Source organism: Cyclopterus lumpus, chromosome 7, assembly GCF_009769545.1.
Source record: "Cyclopterus lumpus isolate fCycLum1 chromosome 7, fCycLum1.pri, whole genome shotgun sequence".
Taxonomy (NCBI): Eukaryota; Metazoa; Chordata; class Actinopteri; order Perciformes; family Cyclopteridae; genus Cyclopterus; species Cyclopterus lumpus.
In genome coordinates, this window is record NC_046972.1 from 14,978,711 (window position 1) to 15,000,654 (window position 21,944).

Sequence of the window (21,944 nt, forward strand, 5' to 3'; positions counted from 1 at the left end):
ACAAAATGCTATTTTGTAAAATGTGATATATAGATCTGACCTGCGGGGCACTAAACAGTGACGTTAACTTCTTTAATGTTTATGTGTTTTAAATCATATTTTTTATAGAAGATGTCGAAACCGATTTGTTTTCCCTTCACGTTTTGGGGGCTGTCCTCTCGCGTCCCCACTGCACGCGGTGTTACTCCCCCTCTGACATCTCGGGACCGTCTGGTTGAGTGCGCTGCGCGTTTTGGTGGTTTTTGAACACTTCCTGTTTTTTAAGCTCGAGCTGCAACGTGTATGTCCCGTGGACTCACCCTGGGTTAACAGGCTGGGCAGGTGGTGTGTCGCAGCAGCGCAACTGTATAAATATATATTTATATATATATACACAGCTGCTTTTGAGGAGGATACACCGTACGCTGTTATCCCATCGCGCTGTATACCTTCTCGTTTATTTGAGGAAGGAGGAAATGAGGCCGAGTGTTGCGCTTTAAGGGTGCAGGAGAGAGGAAAGACAACCCGGATTCAAACAGGTGTCCTGGTTGTGTCCCATCAGCCCGAGACCCGGAGAAGAAAGAGAGGGAAAGAAAAGCTGACAAAAACGGACGCGGCGTATAGTTTTTATTTACCAACAAAAAGCGCTGTCAGTGAGTATTAATCCGCTAATTTGAGGACGTGTCGTTTCTGGCCGTTCTTCGGTTCAACGGCGATGGAGACCCGACATCAAAACCAGGAGAAACGCGGCTTTTAATATCGGAAGTATATTATTTTTTAAAGAGAGACAAACAGCCGTGTACCTCTTTTTCTTTCTTTATCTGCGGTGAAAAAAAAGAGGAGGCGGTAGAAGAGGGGAGGCGGTGACTGACATCCCCCACGGGACAGGCCGTCCGATCCACGCTGCTAACAGGTGTGTCTGAAGAGGGCACCACGCTCCAATCTGCACCGCCCGTTCATCCGGTCGGCGCGTGCCCCCTCCCTCCCTGCCGCCACTGTCCCTTCTCGTGTCTCTCATTGTTCCTGGAGAAATTGCATCCAAACAGGGGGCTGGTTTGGAGTTCAATTTGCCAGTGAGCGCTTCTTCTTTTCTCGTTTCGGTCTCCTCGCAGCGGCCCATTGGTGCGTAACGCCAAGAGAGGAGGAGGATATTCAAACGGCTTAATTTTCAGACGTTAATTTAAACAAGTGAGTGGGACTTTGTCGCGTGCTCCGGGTTCTTCTGTAGTAATGGAGAGAGTTTAAAGGGTTTACATTGTCGTTTCAGAGCTGAGGGGAAGATTTAGTGAGATTTATTTCCTCCACCAGAGTGGAAGGTTTGGACTGATTTCGCCCCCTGGTGAGGAGGCAGACAGCTACTGTGGTTTCGGTGACGTGCGCGAGCCAACCCGGACCCACATTCCTGCCAATTTAGCGGGACAACACACTGGGTCTTATAAAAACGGACTCTGTCTTGTTTCATCATGACAACGAGGAAAGCCGGCAGTGTGGCGGACACGGTGACTACCACCTCCTCCAACAACCACCACCAGCACCAGTCGAGGAGCGGGAGTCCCAACAGCGGCGTCCAGGCGTCCGAGGCGGCGGGCGGAGGGGCGGAGATGTTCAGTGAATTTCAGGACTGGTGCTTGCGGACGTACGGGGACTCCGGCAAGACCAAGACCGTGACCCGGCGTAAATACCACAAAATCCTCCAGACCCTGATCCAGGGGGACGAGGAGAACAGCAACGGGGTGTTCATGCACGAGAAAAGCAACAACCACATCAACGCCAAATTCAAATTCTGGGTCAAGTCCAAGGGCTTCCAGGTCGGGACGCTGCAGGACAGCAAGAACGGGTCATCGGACAGACCGGTGCTGTACGTTCCCATCAAGGCGACGGTTAGTGCATCTTCCTCTTTCACTATCGGCTGTGTGCGCGCGCGCGTGCGTGCCCCATTCTAATGATGTGTGTGTGTGTGTACGGTCACTATTGGGCTACCCTTATTTATCTAAAGAAATACGGTGTGTGTGGTTAGCCTTAAACTGTACACAGCATAACTTTCCCTGGCTCTGTGCCAAGGCTACAGCAAACACCTGTTCCAAAACAGAGCTGAGCCTGTTGGTGGTTTTGCACGGGTACTTTTTTTTTATACCGACAATCTATATTTTACCAGCCTGTACCAGTTGAATGTCTGACAAAGCTGCACACAGCTTTCCCAAGGTTACGTACAAAAGTTTAATAATACATAATTTTCATCATTGGTTCGGGTATTCATTTTGTAATCAATAAGTTGATCCAAGAAAACAATGACATGTGCCTTACAGAGTTAACCAAAGCCCGAAATGATGTTGTGTAACTAATGTAACCAACATTTTATTTATAATGAGATAAAACCAAGAAAATAAACAACTATTGGCTTTTCACATGCCAGTAAATCTATAAATATCTACAAATGACACAATAAAAGGTTTCTGCTATTCTGCTGAATATTAATGACATCAGAAGAAACTTTCCGTTCTTGTGTCTGTAGTACACTTTGGTTTAGCACTGCTGGAAGTGAAACCTTTTCTGTCAAATGGCTAATTGATCCGGAGTTATACTTTACCCCAATTTGAATTATTCAAAACTCTCCATGCTTTCTTTAACTCCAGGGACTCCATTTTTAGAAACTATATATCAAAGAGGGTATAGTTATCATTTGTCATTTACAAGTATACCTCAAATGATCCTTGTATTCCTTTTAGTATTCCAGTATTTTGCATACTTTATCTTTTGCTCATTTCATATTTTAAAAAGGAAACAGCCCAAGTGAATACATTAAAAAGAAAAACTACTAGATATCACAGTGAAATGACCCCAATTGATTACTTATATTAAGACAAATGGGTTTTTTAGTATTACAAGTTTTCTGAAAATGTATGTTCAAATATGCAAATCAGGGATTATTTTATCAAGTAAAGGCCAATTTGCATACATTTCCATAACAGAAATCTGAACATTGGATGAAGCCAGGTCCAAATTTCTTGTTTTTATTTGGTTGACATTTTTAGAGTCAAGGGTTTTTTGGTTATCTCTTTGTATCACTCCATCAGAAAATACTGTCAACAGCCATACAAAATAAAATCCATTTCCTCAATTTTTTAGGAATATAATATTCTCTCAGGTATATGAATATGAATTGTTTAAAAAGGGTTTGTTCATTTGAATGACATATGAACAAACCCTTCTTAAAGAAATAGAAATGTTGTGAATTTTGTCCTTTGTCCTTAAAGATATTTATTGTAAAATTCCATACATTTGGCAAGGCACTATGACTGAATAGGATAATCATTTTTAACTAATAGACATCACCATGAAACTTGCCCAACTGATTAGTTACACTGTTTTGTTTATATATGCAAACTAGGCATTATCTCATTTTTACTTTTGGTGAATTTAAGAGAAATTTACAGATGCACATGTAGAATGTTCCAATTTGTGTTGTTCTGCTTTTGGGGTGAGTCAATCTTTAGTAAGACTCTTGTGGTGATGAACCAGTGGGAAGGAAAGTTTGGACTTTCATCTATCACCCTGGAAATGCAAAAATGAACCTGGATGTCTAGAATATGCTCAATTCAACCAACAGATGTTAGTTGTGATAATTAGTTGAGCAAAATACAACCTAATAATAATAATGATGGATATTGTATATGACAAAGTATAGGAATTTTCTTACAGTCTTACACCATGTTGTGGTTTATTATTCAAACCTTTGTTAAGGTTGCATCCAACAAAATAGGTCATCATTAAACCACCAACTCATAATATTTCCAAATAGTCATAGTATCAGTTGTTGGTCTGATTATAGATATTATTTGGGTAGTGCTAAAACATTTAGTCAATTCATTTATTTCTTGAAATTAATCGTCGACAATTTTGTCAGTCAACCGATCACGTTATGTATCATGCAAGAATGACTAAATATTTTCTGGTAGCAGCCTCTCCTCAGATGTGAGGATTTGCATGTCTTCTCTGCTTATCTGTCTCATATCTTTTTGAATTTTTTTTTTTCTCGACTGTCGGGTGGAGAAAATAAGCAACGTGTGTTTTTTTTAACAATATTCTGGCACTTTATAGACTGATCGATTGTAGAGTAATGTAAAAATTATTAGTTGCAGTGCTAGATTTGGGAGTCACAACTAAAGAACGACTGTAAAGTCCCTGTTGCCCATGTCCGTCATCATCCACCTTTTTACCCAGATTTAGCTTCTTTATTTTAAATAATCAATTACTTAGCCACACCATCAATGATCAATACTTGTTGATTGTTGGTTGTCCACTGATGTCATGGTAAAGTAAAGCCAAATGGTGTTTGTGGTGACAAAACTGTTCTCATAGCGTACCCGTTTAGGGTGTTGTCCTCTGTATTCATTCAGTTGGGAGTCCTCCTTTCTGTCTGGTCAGCTGGTAAGCAGAATCTTCTGTATTTTCCAGATATGAGCTGTGAAATTGGTGTAGTTATTGTACAAAAGAGGTTGCAGCGAGGGATTCAAACCCTTCATGCTTTACTCTTCATTTTTCTGTTGTCTTTGTTTTGGTTTGTGTGAGTGGCTGGCAGTAGCCAGGTCCCACATATTGGTATTTTCAAACCGGCGAGCACTTGTTGACAGTGGAGTGCATCATGAGTGGGATGACACAAAGATATGAATGAGAGGAAAGAAAAATGGTCTTGTTTCTGTGATTGCAAAACACTGTAATGTATTTAGAAATGATTCAGTCCACTAGGTCTGTATTTCTTTTAAAATTGATATATTTAGCAGGATAATTGAGACAAGGAGGTCCTGGCCAAGATGGCATCATTAGAGACCATAGAAACAAGGCATTTCATGTACTATTGCCTCTTACAGGCATATAAAGAAAATAAACGGACTTTCTCATTGGAATCTTAAAGCAGCATGATTTACTGAATGTAATGTTTTAAACGAAGATGAACTTACATGCATGTATATAATATAACCTTAACAATTGCTGATTAAAGCATTGCTTGAATACTTTTTTCCCCTTGCAGCAAAAGAAAACCTTGAAACCTTTTTTCACCTTGAGTTTTTAAAATACTCTATATGATGTTTGAAAGACAGATATCTCTAAAGCCCGGTATTTCTAGATAATTTTTTTATAAAAAATATAAAAATCGTCTTTTTATTTATAGTGCCAATCTGATACACATCATCTTTGTCCTTGATGAGCACATCATTTTTTTTTTTTTTTTAACATTTAGTTCTCAAATCTAAATTCACAGAGATTCCTCTGAACAGCATTAAAAGCAGATTGCAGTTCCTCAATTGTACTCGCTAAGGAGGTGGCAATATACGTAACGGTGCAACACAGATTAATAATATAATCAAAATATGTTATCTCAATCATCTGTGGAAAACTATGCCTGAATGATTCTTTTTTGTATCTTCAGACTCAAATCACAGGTTGTTCAAATGACTGAGCAGACCGGTCAATGTAATGCAGGATTGCTGTGGAGATGAGAAGGGTTTGAGATGCTGGTTGGCATGGTTACCGTTTGGCCAATTTAACCCTGTCCTATATCATTTCATATTCAGATTAACATCAGGAGTATTGCAGTCAGGACTGGGAATCCTCTCTCAGAGTTTATCTTCTGTAAATCCCTTTCTCTGTGTCTCTCTCTTGGCAGCAGGTCTGTTGAGTCTGCTTATTATCTGAGGGTTGGGCTGTTTAGACTGCAGAGAGAGAAAGAAAGATCCTTCTGGGTGCGTGTCTGTGTTTAATTTCTAAACATGGCTGGACTGATGTTGGAAAGATGAGGAAAATTCACGATGAGTGTGGATATTTTAGTCATTCCTCAGTTAGATTAGTATAACTAGGTTGGTTCACCCACATCACAAAAAATATAATTTCACTTCACCTCTCATGGTATCTAGCAGTTAGTTTCTGACCGCACCCAATACAGGGGAGGGGAATGTAATTTGATTTCTGGTTACATTTTAAAAACTCCATTGTAACAACAGTTTACAGAAACAATGCAGTCATTTAATAGTTTCATAATTACAGTTTTTTACTCAGTCACTTTACATGGCAAAAACAGAAACAATAAAAGCAATAACAATATAAACAATAATATAATATAATACAGTAAGAAATAAAACTAAAACATACGTAACTAGCATTACAAATTAAAAGCAGATTCATATAACCAGACCGGCACAGGAGAGTTTGTTAAAGTAATCCAAGAAACGCTTCCACGCCTCCTTCCACTTTAGAAGATTTAGACAGCAGGCCAGGTGGAACAAATGAGTTTGATTGGCTATTTGAAAGGGACAACTGCTCTGGGACCGCTCCAAACACAGCAAATATGGGGTTTGCGGCATAGACTGCATATAAAACGTGGACATAGTCCCCATGACGTCACCCATTGGATTGTGGATTAAGGTTTTGACCGTGGCTAACTTGGCTTTTGGTGGTTGCCATTGTAAGATTTGTTCAAAGCTCCGGGTCCCGTGGCCGCAGAAAATTCAGGATTCAATGAGTTAAAGTTTAACAATATTTTATGGCAAAGATAATACTCATGTAGCGTTCACGATCGTGGAGCTGGTAAGGGAGAGCTCTCCACAGACGGACACCTCGCTGCTCCCAAGGCCTCTCTTTCAGCCAGGTGCAGCGTAGAGCCCGGGGCTGTCTCAAGATCCCGAACCAAAGAACTCTGATTCCAGAACAAATGCTCGGCTGTTAGTATGGTCATGCAAATGAATTCACACCTATGGGTTAGTTCCATTGGTCAGTTCAAAGAATGCCGCCGTTATGTTCGCTAAGCTAATTAGTAAATAGGCGGGGTCAAAGTGCACACATCCGGTCAGGGACCGGAAGTTCCCCGTCAGAATAAAACCTACTATCCTGCCTTCAGAATAAAAGCAACATATCAGGTTTCAATCGGCATCCATTTTAACTATTGTCTAAACAATAAAACATTCATTCCTCCAGAATATTCCTCATAATATCCCAAATTAATTATCATAACTTTCTTTATGTATTAATTTAAAACATAAACTTTCTTATTTACATGTGCAAGTATATATAAAATCCACTACAACTCAACACCATCCTTTTTTTTTTTTTCGCAATTGGAAGGAGGGAGGAGCTGAATGCCAAATAAGATATTTTTATGCGACCAAAATGTTCCATCTAACTTTCACAAAATGAACACACACTGTGAAAGGGTTGAAGTTGTAAGATGAAAACACGGACAACTTCCAGACTGAACAATACCATGGTAGCCACCTGTCAATCACAAGGTAGCCTCCACCTGAAGCATTCTCTGCATTGTTGTCTAATTTACTCTAAATGGGACCATAATTTACTGTGAATGAACATCATTCTGTTATGAAGAAGACTTGAAACTAGCGATTGAGACCATGATCTCATGTTTACAATCTTTACTGAGGTAATAATCAAGTAGGCTCATTTTCAAATTGTCTCATTATTTGAAATAATGCACATTTAAGGCACTTGCACATTGGCTTCCCTTTTCAGATCAAGAGTTTGCTGCCTGGTTTGGGGGTATTGTACATCTGTGAAAATATTCCAAATATAGAGAACCAAAATGGGACAATTGACACCTAAGGCAGGCAGGGTACAACCTTTCAAAGCTACCTTGCAGAGATGCAAGCGATGGAACCCTTTAAGTTTAAGTACTCCGTGTCTCACACAGATTAAGGATTTGTGTGCTCTATCAGTTGCAGACTGCCAGGTCTCATCAGTTAGTTCTATCCCCAATTCTTCTTCCCAGCCACCTTTCAGATGGTTAAGAGAGGGGCTAGGGATGTTTTTACTGATGTTCTACATCCTTGAGACATAGCACTCTTGATAAGGGTTCAGTCTTCCATCAATCCCCCATGTGGGGCAGCTGGAAAGAAGGGAAAGCATTTTCTGGTAGGACAATTTATTTTTTGTGCACAGTTCCAATGAAAGCTCACTGTAGACAACATAGCACGGTCCGTGGATTGTCTTGAAGGTCTGGGAACTGTTATGAGTAACGGAAACATTTGTTTTAAAAAGGTTGGTTGCTGTTAAGGGTCGGCTGTAGCTCATGGGGGAGAGTGGTCGTCCCGTAACTGCAAGGTACCCGGTTCGATCCCCGTTCTGCCCATAGTTGCATGTCGAAGTGTCCTTGAGCAAGACACTGAACCCCCAGTTGCTTCCCGGGCACTTCACTGCATCCTACTGCTCCTTAATAACTAAGGATGGGTCAAATGCAGAGAAGAATTTCCCCACGGGGATCAATAAAACTGTACATTTCTTTTCTTTCTTCTTTTTAAGTTAATTTTCAATCCTTTGTTTGGGCCCCCAGCTTTTATTCAACGTTTCCAAGTTCTAATTATGTGTCTCTTGGTTTAAGATGTGCCAAATATATATGATCAAATTAGTAAATAATTTTGAAGACACATCTTGAACTTTGAGGCGGGAATTAGAGTGACGAGCGAACATCGTCCCGTCATATAAAACTACACTTGACTGTTGACTTGTTGGCAATAGTGGCTATCAGATCAACATCATGTTAAGAAGTGTGTGTTTGAATCTCAGTTGGCAACAACTTTATTCTAAAGACCGGGGTTGCGTTCAAAATGCATTAATTTCGCCCTCTAATCTAAGAATGTGATCAAAGGAGGTTTGGTTGGAGGCTAAAGGTCCTAAGTGCAGCTCTGTATGCCTCCTCTCATCTGAATCACGCTGGCTTTATCTACTATTGAGCAAATGTAATTGAACAGAGCTTTCGTTTGTTAGCCTTTAGCGGTGCTGCTCTCGTTACCAGCTCTCCTTCGGTCAATTTAAACATGGAGTGGTTGTTTACAATGTAACATTATCAGAGATCGGTGACTAGAAAAGCATAAATGCTGATGTCCTGATCGCATATTTACTTAATATTAGCGGATAACAATTACCAGTAAAAATTTATTTTTAACACCGTAATAGGTAACGTCAAACTGTGTCGGGTGATCCGTATTGGATCACGGATCGACAGTTGTCCGTTACACCACTAGCGATGGCAAATATGTCACATAATTGAAGCTAAGGTCTTAACTTCTGTGACTTTTTAAGATCAGTGATCCAGAGAATAAATATGACAAGTGAAGGGCGTCATTGATAAACTGTTACACACTCATGTGTGTATTATTCAGCAGTGAGTAGTTCTTCAGCTACCTGCCTGTCTCCTACTGGATGCGTTAGCCAACTGTTTTTGGATGCTGGATCAATCGTCATGTCATAGTTGGACGATTGAGCAGATCTTCAAAAAAGTTTGCTCAAAATTTATGAACACTATAGGTTCATCATATGATATTAAAACAAAATGTCTAGCGTGTTTGTTTACATCAGTAACACAGGCCAGTATCTTTTATTGTGATCAGTTGAGGAAAAACTAAAATGTAGATGTACCTACTTTTCAAACGTTTGTGATAGATGCATTTATATTTTGTAATTGCTAATTTATTCCACGACTGCAGTTATAATACTTGTTTGTAGATACATTCACTGTTGGTTTGTTCTTTTTAATGGGATTCATTGCTAATTAGAAAAATAAACAATACAACCGCTTCCCCATTGTCCCATATACACCAGTGCAGTTGCTCAGTGAACCTCAAGATGCTGCCGCATTATACGCTCCACCAATGGTTAGATATACACTTGTTGTCTCCTAAGTGGCCGTGGTCATGACGTGTTCACCTCTCCCCCCACCGCCCCACCAAGTTAGGAAGTGTATTCATATTTTCTTTTGCGAACGTTGGATATCTACACAGTGTACAACCAAATTGGGCAATACAAAAATGTGTTGGCTAGGGTGTTGGAGAATGTTACATCTTGTATGCTGAGATAGAGAATTTTCTCAGAAGTTGTCTGTCTGAAAAATGCCAAATCACTGTCAATGTTCAGGAGAATGTAACTAGCTCATGAAAAATTGGTCCAATATTTACTCGGTTACAATAGCACCGTTTAGGCTATTTATATCTTGATCAAATAGCAACAACAGGAAAGAATAACTGTCATTTGATGTTTTTCACAACTTTTAGCATGCCATTTTCTTCCTTGTGTTGGGGCTAGCTAACATTGCTGCAGCTCTGCAGCGCTTATACAACGGTTACTGCTGATAACACTATCCCCTGGTCTGCAGTAGCAGGACCTCATTGAAGCTAAAGGACCACTCGGCTAACACCATTAGCTCTGTCAGCACTGCTGCTGACCTCGGTACCGTTAGCTGGCTGCTTGCCACCATTTGCTTACTGCTAGCCACTAGCTCTTGTGTATGCGTGTAGCCGCTGTGGTAAATGTGCTAATCACATGTTGTATTAAATCAAAGAATGCTTACTGTAATTTGTTGCAAACAAAACCATTCAGATAGTAGCCTAATTTTCTTGAGGATTTCTGTCAAAAAATGGCCGCGTGTCAGTGTCGAAACTACTTGGTCCTGGGTTTTTTAGCTTAATACCTAAAATATAGTGAGTGCTGATGCCCAGCCCTATGTCTTGGTCTCCTGCCTGTTGAGTGAAGTGAGAAACACACGCCTGGATGTGTTGAACTACACAGCATCTAAATGATGTGTTTATGGCTCAAAACAGCATCCTGCTTGTTTTCTGACTGCATCGTGCTGAGAGGGGTTTGCCCTGACTGCAGCAACGGCTGATCAAACAGCGACTGTTTATACACTGACACTGATACACAGATAATGTGTTGTGTGTTTGTGTGCGCGAGACAAAGAGATGATATTGCAGCTGATCTCTGAGGTATCAAACAATGTTGGAATGTAAGATTTGACAACAAAAGGTTTGAGATAATATTACATATAGGAACTATTTCTCTCCTGGGGGCTCTTAGGTTTACTGTGTAGCCAACACTTGCATAGGTAAAACTCACAGGTGCGACACATGACAGCATGTAACTAATCAGATCTGATTGAGGGACCATATCAGAAGATTGACATGGAATTTTACTATAGTTAAAGTGCCAAAGAACTGAAACTAATTCCTTCCCATTTGTTTGCATTCATTACTCTTTTTTAGTGTCGCAAGGTCTTAACATTTTGTACATATTGAACCATTTACATTTTTACAACTTCTACTGACAAAAAAGCATGCAGGCTGATGAAAATAGTACAGAGAGGAGAGATGAACAACTCTCTCTGTACCATGTTCAGCCGCCTGCAGTCCAGTTGAATTTTCCTTGAATTCTTTGTCACGTGCCTGTTGGTCTCGGTAGTGTTGGACTTTTGGACTCGTGAGTCATTCGTGGCTTCCCAGTTGCGCTAATGTCTTGACACTGCAACACTTTTAGAAGATCACAGAAGCATTCTGGGGTCCACCTCAGGGAACAGGATTCTGTTCTGTTCTGTTGTGTTCTATTCAATTCCAGCAGAGACTTGTGCTACATTTCATCATCCTCGCCCGGGCTGTTCTGTCCTTTTGTAAGTTAAAGAAAACAGGGTATGTAATGCAAGTTTGCCCAACTGGCTTGTGGAGGAATAACTATTCTTCAGTTAATTCAAGAGGGCACTTTTTAATTAGTATTGAAACCGCCCATTTAGCTTGCTGGAGGGGGGGGGGGGGGGGGGGGGGGGCTTTGGTTTAAGTCTTGGCAGAGAATTTGGCTATGAGGTACAAGTAAAGTCCTCATTAATTTAAAACATTGTAACACATCAAAGCTCTGTGTGTGTGTGTGTGTGTGAGAGAGAGAGAGAGAGAGAGAGTTTTAGGTGTATCCATGTATAAGCACTACCTATCATGTTTTTCCTTTTGTGCATTATCAGTGATATTAAACTTTTATTCTGTTAGAAAAAGACAAATATATCCTGCTAATACATTTGGCCCCTTAAACACACAATGAATACAGGTAATTGTCATATATGTGTGGCTCTTTTCTTTAAATAATCTGGTTTCGCTTACATGTCACAAAATATAAACATAAGAAATACAATGTAGATAAAATACCTAATACCTTCAGCTCATCATCTTCACATTCGGAGCTCTACTTCAAGATTTCTATTGCACAATAAAACCGAAGCCTGCTTGTCTTCCTCTAAGAACAGGCTTCTCATATGGTGTTGATGACTGCCAGCAGGTTAAATATTAGAGCCAGATTTGATAGTGTCTATAAACATCAGAAGTGATGCAGTGGAATAAAGAAATATTTACAAACAAAACCATGTTCAAGTTGATCTGTAGTCTGTATCATGCATTTGTGGATAACAGTGGTGGAAGAAGTAGTCCGATCCTTTACTTAAGTCAAAGTACTTATACCACACTGTGAATATACTCAAAGTACTGCATTCAAAACCTTGCTCTAAGTTACTGTGAGGAACCTTTGTTTTAAAGCGGTTTCAATTTAATATTGATGACACTATATGAACTATATGTAAACAAGACCATTAATCAGAAGATATATGATTATATGAGGAGCTCCTCCTCCTGCTAGAGCAGAGATTCGCCTCCTTGCTTTGCCGGCCTCCGTTGGGAGCCACCTCCATGTTGCTGCCGGAGACGCTTTTATGTACTGGGACTGCCAAAATCAAGTAGCTTTAAGTAAAAGTATGTGAGTATCATCAGCAAAATGTACTTAAAGTAATTGAAGTAAGTGTTGATTTGACAGTATTTTTCCCTGTCAGTGTTTTAATATTATATACAGTATATGATGTTTTTGGATTAATGTTACTTCTACATCCATGTCTATATTACATTTGACCACAGTAGATGTTTTTAACTTGTTTATTATGTTGTCTTCACTGAAGACAGTAAACCAGTGTGATGAAGAATTCTATCCAAATCTGCTGCAACATAAAGGCAACTTTACAGTGACGGCCCCAGCTCTTATGGTCATTACAGTAATGTCTGAAGATTTAAATGTTTCTATAGGATCCAGTGAGCGACAAGGCACCCGTTTCTATGGTGTCTGAAGCTCCAGCTAAAGAAGGAAGCACCGAGTGGTTTGTTGGGTCTAATAATAGTTACTATCTAGACAGTGGTGTCAAGTCCATGTGATGACAGCTTCCCCTTCCCTTCACTGGCTCACAAACAGAGGGTTTGACAGTTTGAACAGAGCCTTATGTGCAAAGGGTTGTATCAGTTGTTCCGTGGATCGTGTGTGTGTGTGTCAATAAATCAGTATAAATACAACTATTCTAGTGAGAAAAAACTGCTTAACATTTGACTTAGTGTCCTGTGTTGACTCCAATTTGTGGGGAACTTTGGTTTTAAAACTAGAGGACGTGACAAATCCACTTTGAACTCTGGATCACATCTGAGTTTTGCAGTGATTCAAATTGGTCTGATGTTTGTTGTTATTTATTATTATGAATGGGGTGACTGACACATAGAAAGCTGCTGACATCCATCAACATGACTGCAGACTGAATAATATAGTACCAATTTCATCAAGGGGCAATTCCTCTCTGATTATTAGACTCAAATGTCTCTGTCCACATACTGACATGTTTCAGTGGAGGATAAAGCTGTGGGTGTTCAACTGGCCTCAGAGGCCAAAATACATAACCCTAACCCAAACTAAATAGTTTTATTCTTTGTTATACCTTTTTTCGTTTTTGTTTTCTTCACCAAATTGGAACATCCAACCTCCCTGTTGTCCTGAGTGTAAATAACTGTGGCTTTGGCGACCGCTTCAGCTCCAGCAAGCTAGGTAAGGAGAGGAAACACTGTCTCCAGCTGACTAGTTTTAAAAGAGAGATTTTAAAACTGTCTTAGATATGCACTCAATGCGTACATGAGTACCTACAAATTGATGCTTAGTGTATTCCCTTGCTACATGATTAGTTTTTCCCCATGAGGACAATACCCAAACGGCTGCTGTCTAATTCAGGGAGCATCAGATACATAGAGCTGTCTTGTCTTGGATATGACTCCAATAAACCAGGCTTGCCTGCGTTCTTATCAGCACCGTGGTGGGACGGGAAATGGTATGTTTAGGTAAACAGATGGATGAATGAAACCTCTGTGTTTGTGTGTGTGTGTGTCCATCCTCTGCCCTCCTATTAGCTGCAACAGAGACAATTTGTCCCAATGTAGAACCATGAGAGGAGGAGCAGGAGGAGGAGGAGGAGGAGGAGGAGGAGGAGGAGGAGGGACTCTATAAGAGTCCTGTCCTGTGCATCTGGGGGTCTGATGGTCTGTGTGCGTCTGTTGAAGGAGGGACAACTTAATTGGGGTGGCCTCCTCTATCAGGCCTCAGTGATCTCTGCTATCTCAAAGAGCCCCTTATTCTGTCATTATAAAAACCCAAATTGACAGGAATTGGTTGGACTCTTGTGTCTCTGTGTGTGTGTGTGTGTGTGTGTGTGTGTGTGTGTGTGTGTGTGTGTGTGTGTGTGTGTGTGTGTGTGTGTGTGTTTTACCCTCCTTTTGACCCTAACCTATCATACAGATGTGTGTATGTGTGAGTAAGCAACTGTTCATCTGTGCCAGAGGTTATGTGAGGGCCAAGCAGCGGGTGAAGCAGCAGGCACAGTGCTGGAAAACAATAGAGAACCAAAAATCCACTCTGTAATTACTTTGAGAAACGTATCCTCACATAATGATATCTTACAAAAGTGACTTCTCATATTACGTCCATTTTCCTATGAATGCCAACCACACGAGTCAATTTCTGTTCGTTACATCCTTTCGGTCTTTTCAAAATAAATTGTGATTTTAATTCTAAAGATAGGCTGAATGATGTTCTGACTAATGTAGTGTAATATTTGGACAGTTAAATACAATTTTCATTAAAAATATTGTATTTAATTGAAATACAAAAATCGCAATTTGTATCTATTCATGCACACAGTATTGTTTTTTCTCATCTTATTCCAGCAGACAAACACGAGGGGGTCGCCTCTGTATGTACTATCTTGCAAAAGAGCTCCTCACCTAAAGAATACTGTGAGAATTTCTGGACTAATTTATACCTGACAAATGGATAGCTAACTAATCTAATGATGATTTGACTCCCATCATCCTAGTTTATAGCTGCTCACAATTTGGGTCACAAAAATACGCACTCCCAGTCAAAATCGACTCTCTCACACACGGTTCTGGATTTGACAGATTTTCTACAACTGTCGTCCAAATTGAGATGTGGGACGCTGTATTTCTATGGCCTCTTGAAAAAAGTGATTATGTTAAGTCCATGTCTGCACTTACTTTTTTTTCTTGGTGGCACCGAAACAAACAAAACATAAAGCGGAGATAATTAACTATAGTACATAGAAACACTATCTTTGTGACATTCAGTAGTCGTATAGAGGATGATTCCCTCTTTGTGTCAGCAGCAGTGAGTTCCTGGAAAGTGACTGCTGTTGATATATTTGCACTTCTGTGTATGTGTGGTTGTGTGCAACGCAAAGTAAAACACACACACACACACTCCTAACCGTCGTCTTTGTATGGTGGATCAGTGCAAGTGTCAGATGTCTTGGAGTACAATGGAGGCAAACCCCCACAGTTTGAGAGTGTGTGTCGCTGCGCAAAGACAGAAGGGGTGATGGAGTGTGTGTCAGGGTTTGGGCTGTGTGTGTGTGTGTGTGTGTGTGTGTGTGTGTTGGGCGCAGCTAAACTCTTGCTGAGCAGCTGTATGCTGTTGACTGGTGGTGTAATTAGGTTACTGAGAGACCAGAGAGTGTGTGTGATGGGGATTGTTAGTGAAGCAAGAGACTCCATTAAAGGGTCATACCACTAAATAATTTGATATTTGAAACAGTGGTTGAGTATGAAGTGAAATCCAGATGTCAGAGGTGACTCCATGCATTTATCCTTTCATGGATATTATATTAAACACAAGAAGAAGTATTCAAATATGGCAACCCATGTATTCCATTAAATCTGCTCATGTACATACACCAAAATATATATATATATATATATATATATATATATATGAATTTCTTGAAATTATATATATACACACACACACACACACACAAGGTGTGTAACGGTTCTGAAAGCAAGACAAAAACCACAACACAAATGTCCATACACTTGTGTGGCGATTCTGTCTTCATGTGTGCATTTTATTCTGTTCTGCCTGCCCTGCATAAACAAGCAAAAGCTGCAGATGGAACTTTACATTTACATTGCATTACATTTACATTACATGTACATTTACATTACAGACATTTGTGATATTTATCTTTTGTTAGTCATCTTTTATTACACTGTTGAATGTTTACATTTTTCAAAATAAATGGAAAAATTGTACTGAGCTGTAACCCCAAAACCAGGTACATACTGAACCGTAAATCTTGCTTGAATTTTTGGAGCAATGCTTCCCGTTTCCTTTCAGTGCCCATGTAAACTAATTGGGCTTTTCACACAGGGAGTGCCGAGCCACGGAGATCCGCGTCTGGCTCGCGATCTTCAGCAATAGTGTCGCCGTCAATCCTATTTTCTCCACGTGCCGCGAGCAAATCTTGCAAGAAAACATACATTTCAAACTCCAGCTAACAAAATATGGAAAAACAGAAAAAAGTTTTCTCTTTTAATTGGTTGGAAAAGATAAAGAACCGAGCTTGATTACTTTTACAGGTTGTGCTGGAAATCTTAATTGGTGAGGCTGAATTTAGACGGTTGCCTTCAAAGATGTAGCAGTTATAAAGACAGCTCACTCTCTACTCTGTAAATAGTCTGAGCTCCACTGTGTTTACAACAATTAACTCATTCACTTGTTTTGTACCTTGAACTAATTAAAAGTAATACTCTTTGGCTGTTCTATATAAATACATACTTTTAATTTCTTTCACTTTGTTCCGTTAAAGCTTGAGTTGTAGTTTTGAATGAGTTTTGAAGTGGCATGACGGTAGAATGGTAAATAAGATAGATTAAAAAAGATTTCATTACAAAAACATAAATACATGAAATTATGTGTAAAACCTCAGCTGTAAAGAGCTGTTAAAGCTGAACGCAATTTTACATTTTTCATTCAGTACCTCCAACTTTGTGTTAGTATTTTGTAAAATTACTAAATCTGGTTTAATTCAATTTGAAGTGGTAATAGACACATTCTTAGGCTTAATCCTATTATTATGGAGTAAATGTTGATTGCACAATGTAGAAAAATGACACCATTGGCATTTAAGCCTCACTTCCACAATGCAATTTTCTCTGCCAAGGGTACGCTCTTGATTTCATATCGATATGATTACATTAAAAGATGCTAAAATAGCATATACAAATTACCCCTAAGCACACATTTTTGCTTTTTAGAAATAAAGTTGCTAAGAAGGCATACAAAGTTGCTAATTTGCAAAAAGAAAATGTAAATAAAGAGTCTGAAATTTGGTTAAACTGGTCCTGTGTTTTGGTAGTTAAACTCTGTGAAAAACAGAAAGCGATGCAGTTGTCAACGCGACAGTGGAGCCAACAATGATACTACTTGGAAACAATAGTTTTCTATTTCCACTGTAATTTACATTATTATAATAGTTGCTGGTTCATTGTGGAACTGAACATTCCGATTTTTTAATTGGCCCTGTACACCTGAAAGGGTTATATCCCGTAGCATTCCAGTAGAAGGTGTAATCCTTTGGTTTGTGTGGTAAAACACCCCAAAAATGGAGAAGTAGGGGGTTTCAGTAAACAGAGACAAAATAGCTACTAATTGGCAAATTGTTGCCGCAGTAGAAAGGACCTACTGTGAAATACTTGGCTGCTGGTAAATTTAATTTGGGTCAAAGATGATTTACAATGTAAAGCCCTGTATTTGTTGTGGAGTGCTGCTGAACAAATATAAATGGATCTTAAAGCACTTTGAGTGGTTGGAAGACTAGAGCAGCACTGTACAAGTACAGTCCATTCACCATTTATCTTGAGTCCGTTACATTGAGTTGGGAACAGTGCTGGTATTTTTTCAAACCGGGCTCACCTCCCCCTCGGTGTTCATCCGTTGCCTTGGTGAACAGCTTCTTTTGGCCGCTGTGATGGTGAAAAGAAATTAACACCAGTCTTAATTAGACTGCAAGGCTTCCATTTCCACCTTCGTACCTCCTCCTCCTCCTCTCCTGACCTTCTCCTCCCTCTCATCACTCCCCTCTCCCACCTGAAAGGCAGGCTGGCATATTAACACCAGCCACCAGGCATAATTAATGAGACCAGTCAGTCACAGTTGGCCCTCTGAGATTATGAACAGTTCCAACTGGCAAAATGACTCTCTGTTTCAGCTTTCAGAAACATTAAGTTCAAATCTAGAGGGCCTAGTCTGAAATTATGATAGTTATGGTCAGTTTGGAGATTAGTTTATTATTAAATTTTAATGTCAGTCTTTTCCAAAGGCATGTCAATGAACACTAATCTTTACTTCAAGCAACCAGTAGTTGGTCACCATCAGACAAACTCCTGACGATTGCCGATATATATTTGCACATTTGTGTGTTCGCTCTTCAAGCTCCCTGAGCTTTTTTAGTCTAATGGATCAACAAAATAAACTCACAAAATGTCAAGAAAAGAAATATTCCCATTATCCTTATTAAACAGAAAATTACAACCATACACCTTCTGGATTAAAGTTTCTCTCTTTCCCCAGCTAAATGTTAACTTCAAACTCGACAGAAACCAAAGAAAAGTACCACAACCATCTTGGTTAGTCTTTCACTGTTCACTGTTGTGGTTTCCTCAAAATAAACCCGAATTTCCCTGCTAGACCGATCTCCATACTCATTCTTTGGAGGCAGAAGAAAATTACATAAATTGCCCTAAAAATCCCATATAATGTATCTATGTATGTGTGATGTACTCAATCATTGATAGCTGATGCACTATCTCTGGCTGAACTCAACTACTTTTATAGCTTGGCCATTCACTTTTTTTTCAGCCGCTTTCTTCTTTCACTCTTCAGCTGACGGTTCACCTTTTACTCTTTAACTTCTTTCCGTGCCGACATTTAAACTTAAGACTACAGGGTTTGAAATAAAAAATGACTCTTATTCCCTCGTATGGTCTTCGCAGCATGTCGGCTTAAAGTGCTAACAGCGCTCAGCGTGACAGATGTCAAGGGGTTTTCCCATCATTCTCTCAGTGTCACTTATTTTTTGTCCCACATTGTGACAAGAGGATCATTGGAACCAGAACAAATAGGAGCAGCAGCAGAAGCATAGCCATGCCTGATGAATTAAAGAAGTAACAACAGATACAATCGTCCCTGTGAACTGAAGAGGAATAGATCTACGAACTGTTCAAGGTTTCTTAGAAGCTCTGTGTAACCAGACTGTTTGGTTCACTGTTATGTGTGTCCAGCAGGCTGTTTCCCTTTGTTCTGTGATTTGTAGGTGATTTAGACCTACAGTCATGCTGATTTAGTGACCCCACACATTGTTATAAACGTTTATCAATGGAATATCAACCATATTTGTAATTTCCTTCATTCATTCAATATCAGATGTTTCCTTATGCTGCTTTAGTAAAATTTGTACTTCCTGTCCCGTAGCAGACGGACACCTCCTCAGTGGATATTCTGGTTTCTGTTCTGTTTGGGTTATCACTGCGTTCACTGTGGTGTTTGCTGGGCAGTATGCAATGTGTTGGTTAGTTCAGTGGAAAGTTAAAGACAGGTTTACAGTTTTCCTTTTGGTAACTCAAAAACCCTGGATCTAGAGGCAATTTGGAGAAAATAAAAAATCACAATATTGTTAAACAAGTATCTACATTGATATTGCGACAATATTGTACGGTAGACCATTGGGGCTTTTACAAAGTACTCCTTTTATTTTAAGAAAAACATTGTTTTCAAGTCGAAATAAGTAGTTTTAGTCTGTCTTGCTTTGCTCATCTCTAGCAGCCAGGTAGTACAGGCCAAGCCCTTCTGCTGCGTCACAAATAACATAATTTACATAGTACATCTGGCTCTCCCCATCATGAACCATTCATAATCAGTCTGGCTTGATTTAGAAGTATTCTTTTTCTAGATATGATTCAGAAAAGCAAAATGTCTCCCAGCTTTACTTCTTAAAGGGTTAGTTTAGAAGTATGGTTTTATGAGGTACTTGTATATTTGCCCAGTTTATAGAAACAGACTCATACCAGCATGAGAGCAATGAACTGCTGTCGACGAGGGCAGCAGCAAAACATATTTTAGAGACCTAAACAAATATATTATATCTGTTTTAATGTATATACATTTAGAATATTTTACTGTCAGACAGCTCGTGCTAATGAACTGCAACTGTTATCTAAGGTGTCATCAAAGCCCGAGACAACAAAAGTAGTTTTACGTCACAGAAGACGCAAGCTGCTGGTCTACTCCTGCCTCATTGATGTGTGTATTTATCTTATTGTGTGACTTTAAAGGGTTATTTTAGATTCACCAAAGTCACGCAATAACCAAAAAAAAATCCCTTTAAATTCCCGTCGTCCCTTTTTAAGTACAGCGTTGTCTTTACTGTACTTAAAGGGACAGTTCTCATTTTTTAAATTATTTATTACGTGACTATAACACATATAAACATGACATCATCCTGTTTCAAAGACAGCGAGTACAAATCGTGGTTTACACAAGGTTTGCTGTGTTTGAAAAGCCACTGCTGACAAAATGTTTCTGTTTTTCCAGACGGATCACTTTTTCAGCATCCGTGTAACACTAATAAGAAAACCTTATTGATATTGAGTTGCATCTGATTTTTATATTAAATTTCATCAACGGCTGGCTTTTTTGTATGTTCTCCCTGTCCCAGCAGATTAACGGTCCTCTGATTTCCTTCCACAGTCCAGAAAGATGCGGGTTAGGCGGTGACTCTAAAAATGGCCTGTAGGTGTGAATGTCAGTGTGAGTGTGAGCTCTATGATTGACTGGCAACCCTTCCAGGGAGTACGTCGCCTCTTGCCCAATGTCAGCTAGGATCAGCCCGCCGCAACCCCCCAATGCAGATGAGCGGTTACAAATAAGGATTGATGGAAATCAAGTCCTTTTTTAATTTTTTCTGGAGATGTTTCAGTTTTCTGTAGACCAGACTGGTGTCTGGAGGAGGAGGAGGAGGAGGAGGAGGAGGAGGAGGAGGAGGAGGAGGAGGAGGCGGCAGCAGAAGCAGAAGCAGAGGGATATGTTCTTGTGGGACAACGGGCTTCTCATTATCACCCCCCCCCTTTTCCTCTCCGTTCTTGTACCTCCCCCCTCCTCCAAAACACACTTTTCACCTCCCTCCAGCATCCCTCCTCTTCCATTCTCACTGGCTCCCCACAGACACCATACCCTCTCCTCCTTTTCTCCCCCATCCCTCTTCCCTGTTCAGCTTCTCTCCCTCCCTTCTCATCCCCCCCAAACCCTTCCTCGTATCCCACAATGCTCCTTTCTCAGCACTGCTGCCAACACTGCTGGTTAATTAGCTCAATGCTTCTTAGGTTTGTGTGTGTGTCTGTGTGTGCGTGTGTGCATGTGGGTGTGGGTGTTTGTGCTTATTTCTGCAGTTGTCAAAATCAACACCATCATCTTCATCCCCCTTATTGCAAACATCATTATCACTATTATTTACTGGACACTTTGAATGATCAGTTTTTTAAAAAAAGTAAAAAAGAGTAAAATCTCTCTTCTTTTTTCAATTTTTTATCACAGACCTTTTATTTTCCTTAGCTGCGCATTGTACACATAGCAATGCAGGATAACAGGATACACTTATACAAACCAAGTCTAATTATCAAATTTCAAAACTCACTGTCTGTATGACACAGTAAATCTAAGCAATGCAGAGCAGTGCAACACGTTTCTGTCGGCTGCTCCGGTCAGTTCGCAATTTGTGAATTTCTTTCACAGGGAGGACTGACCAGACTGACTGGTCGTTCACATCTTTTTCTCAACAAAACTCTTTGGATTCTATATTAGAGAAGATATATGGTTTAGAAAATATTAAACATTATATCAAAACTGCCAGAAGGGCGGGACTCAGAAAAGTTCCACTGACTAATCCTCCTGCTACTTCAGCACCATGGACAGCGCCATGGATAAATCAATTTACAACACGGTTA

The 21,944-nt window shown here is 39.9% G+C and overlaps 1 protein-coding gene across 1 annotated transcript in view; it reads left to right on the top strand.

Annotated features, from left to right (window-relative positions):
- Positions 1–224: 224 nt before the first annotated feature.
- LOC117733814 (nucleolar protein 4-like) overlaps positions 225–21,944 on the top strand; it is a 126,828-nt gene continuing 105,108 nt past the window's right edge. Inside the window, exon 1 of the mRNA XM_034537707.1 lies at positions 225–1,859. Coding sequence (XP_034393598.1) covers positions 1,443–1,859 — 417 coding nt within the window. The 5' untranslated portion in view covers positions 225–1,442. The remainder of the gene's footprint in view (positions 1,860–21,944) is intronic.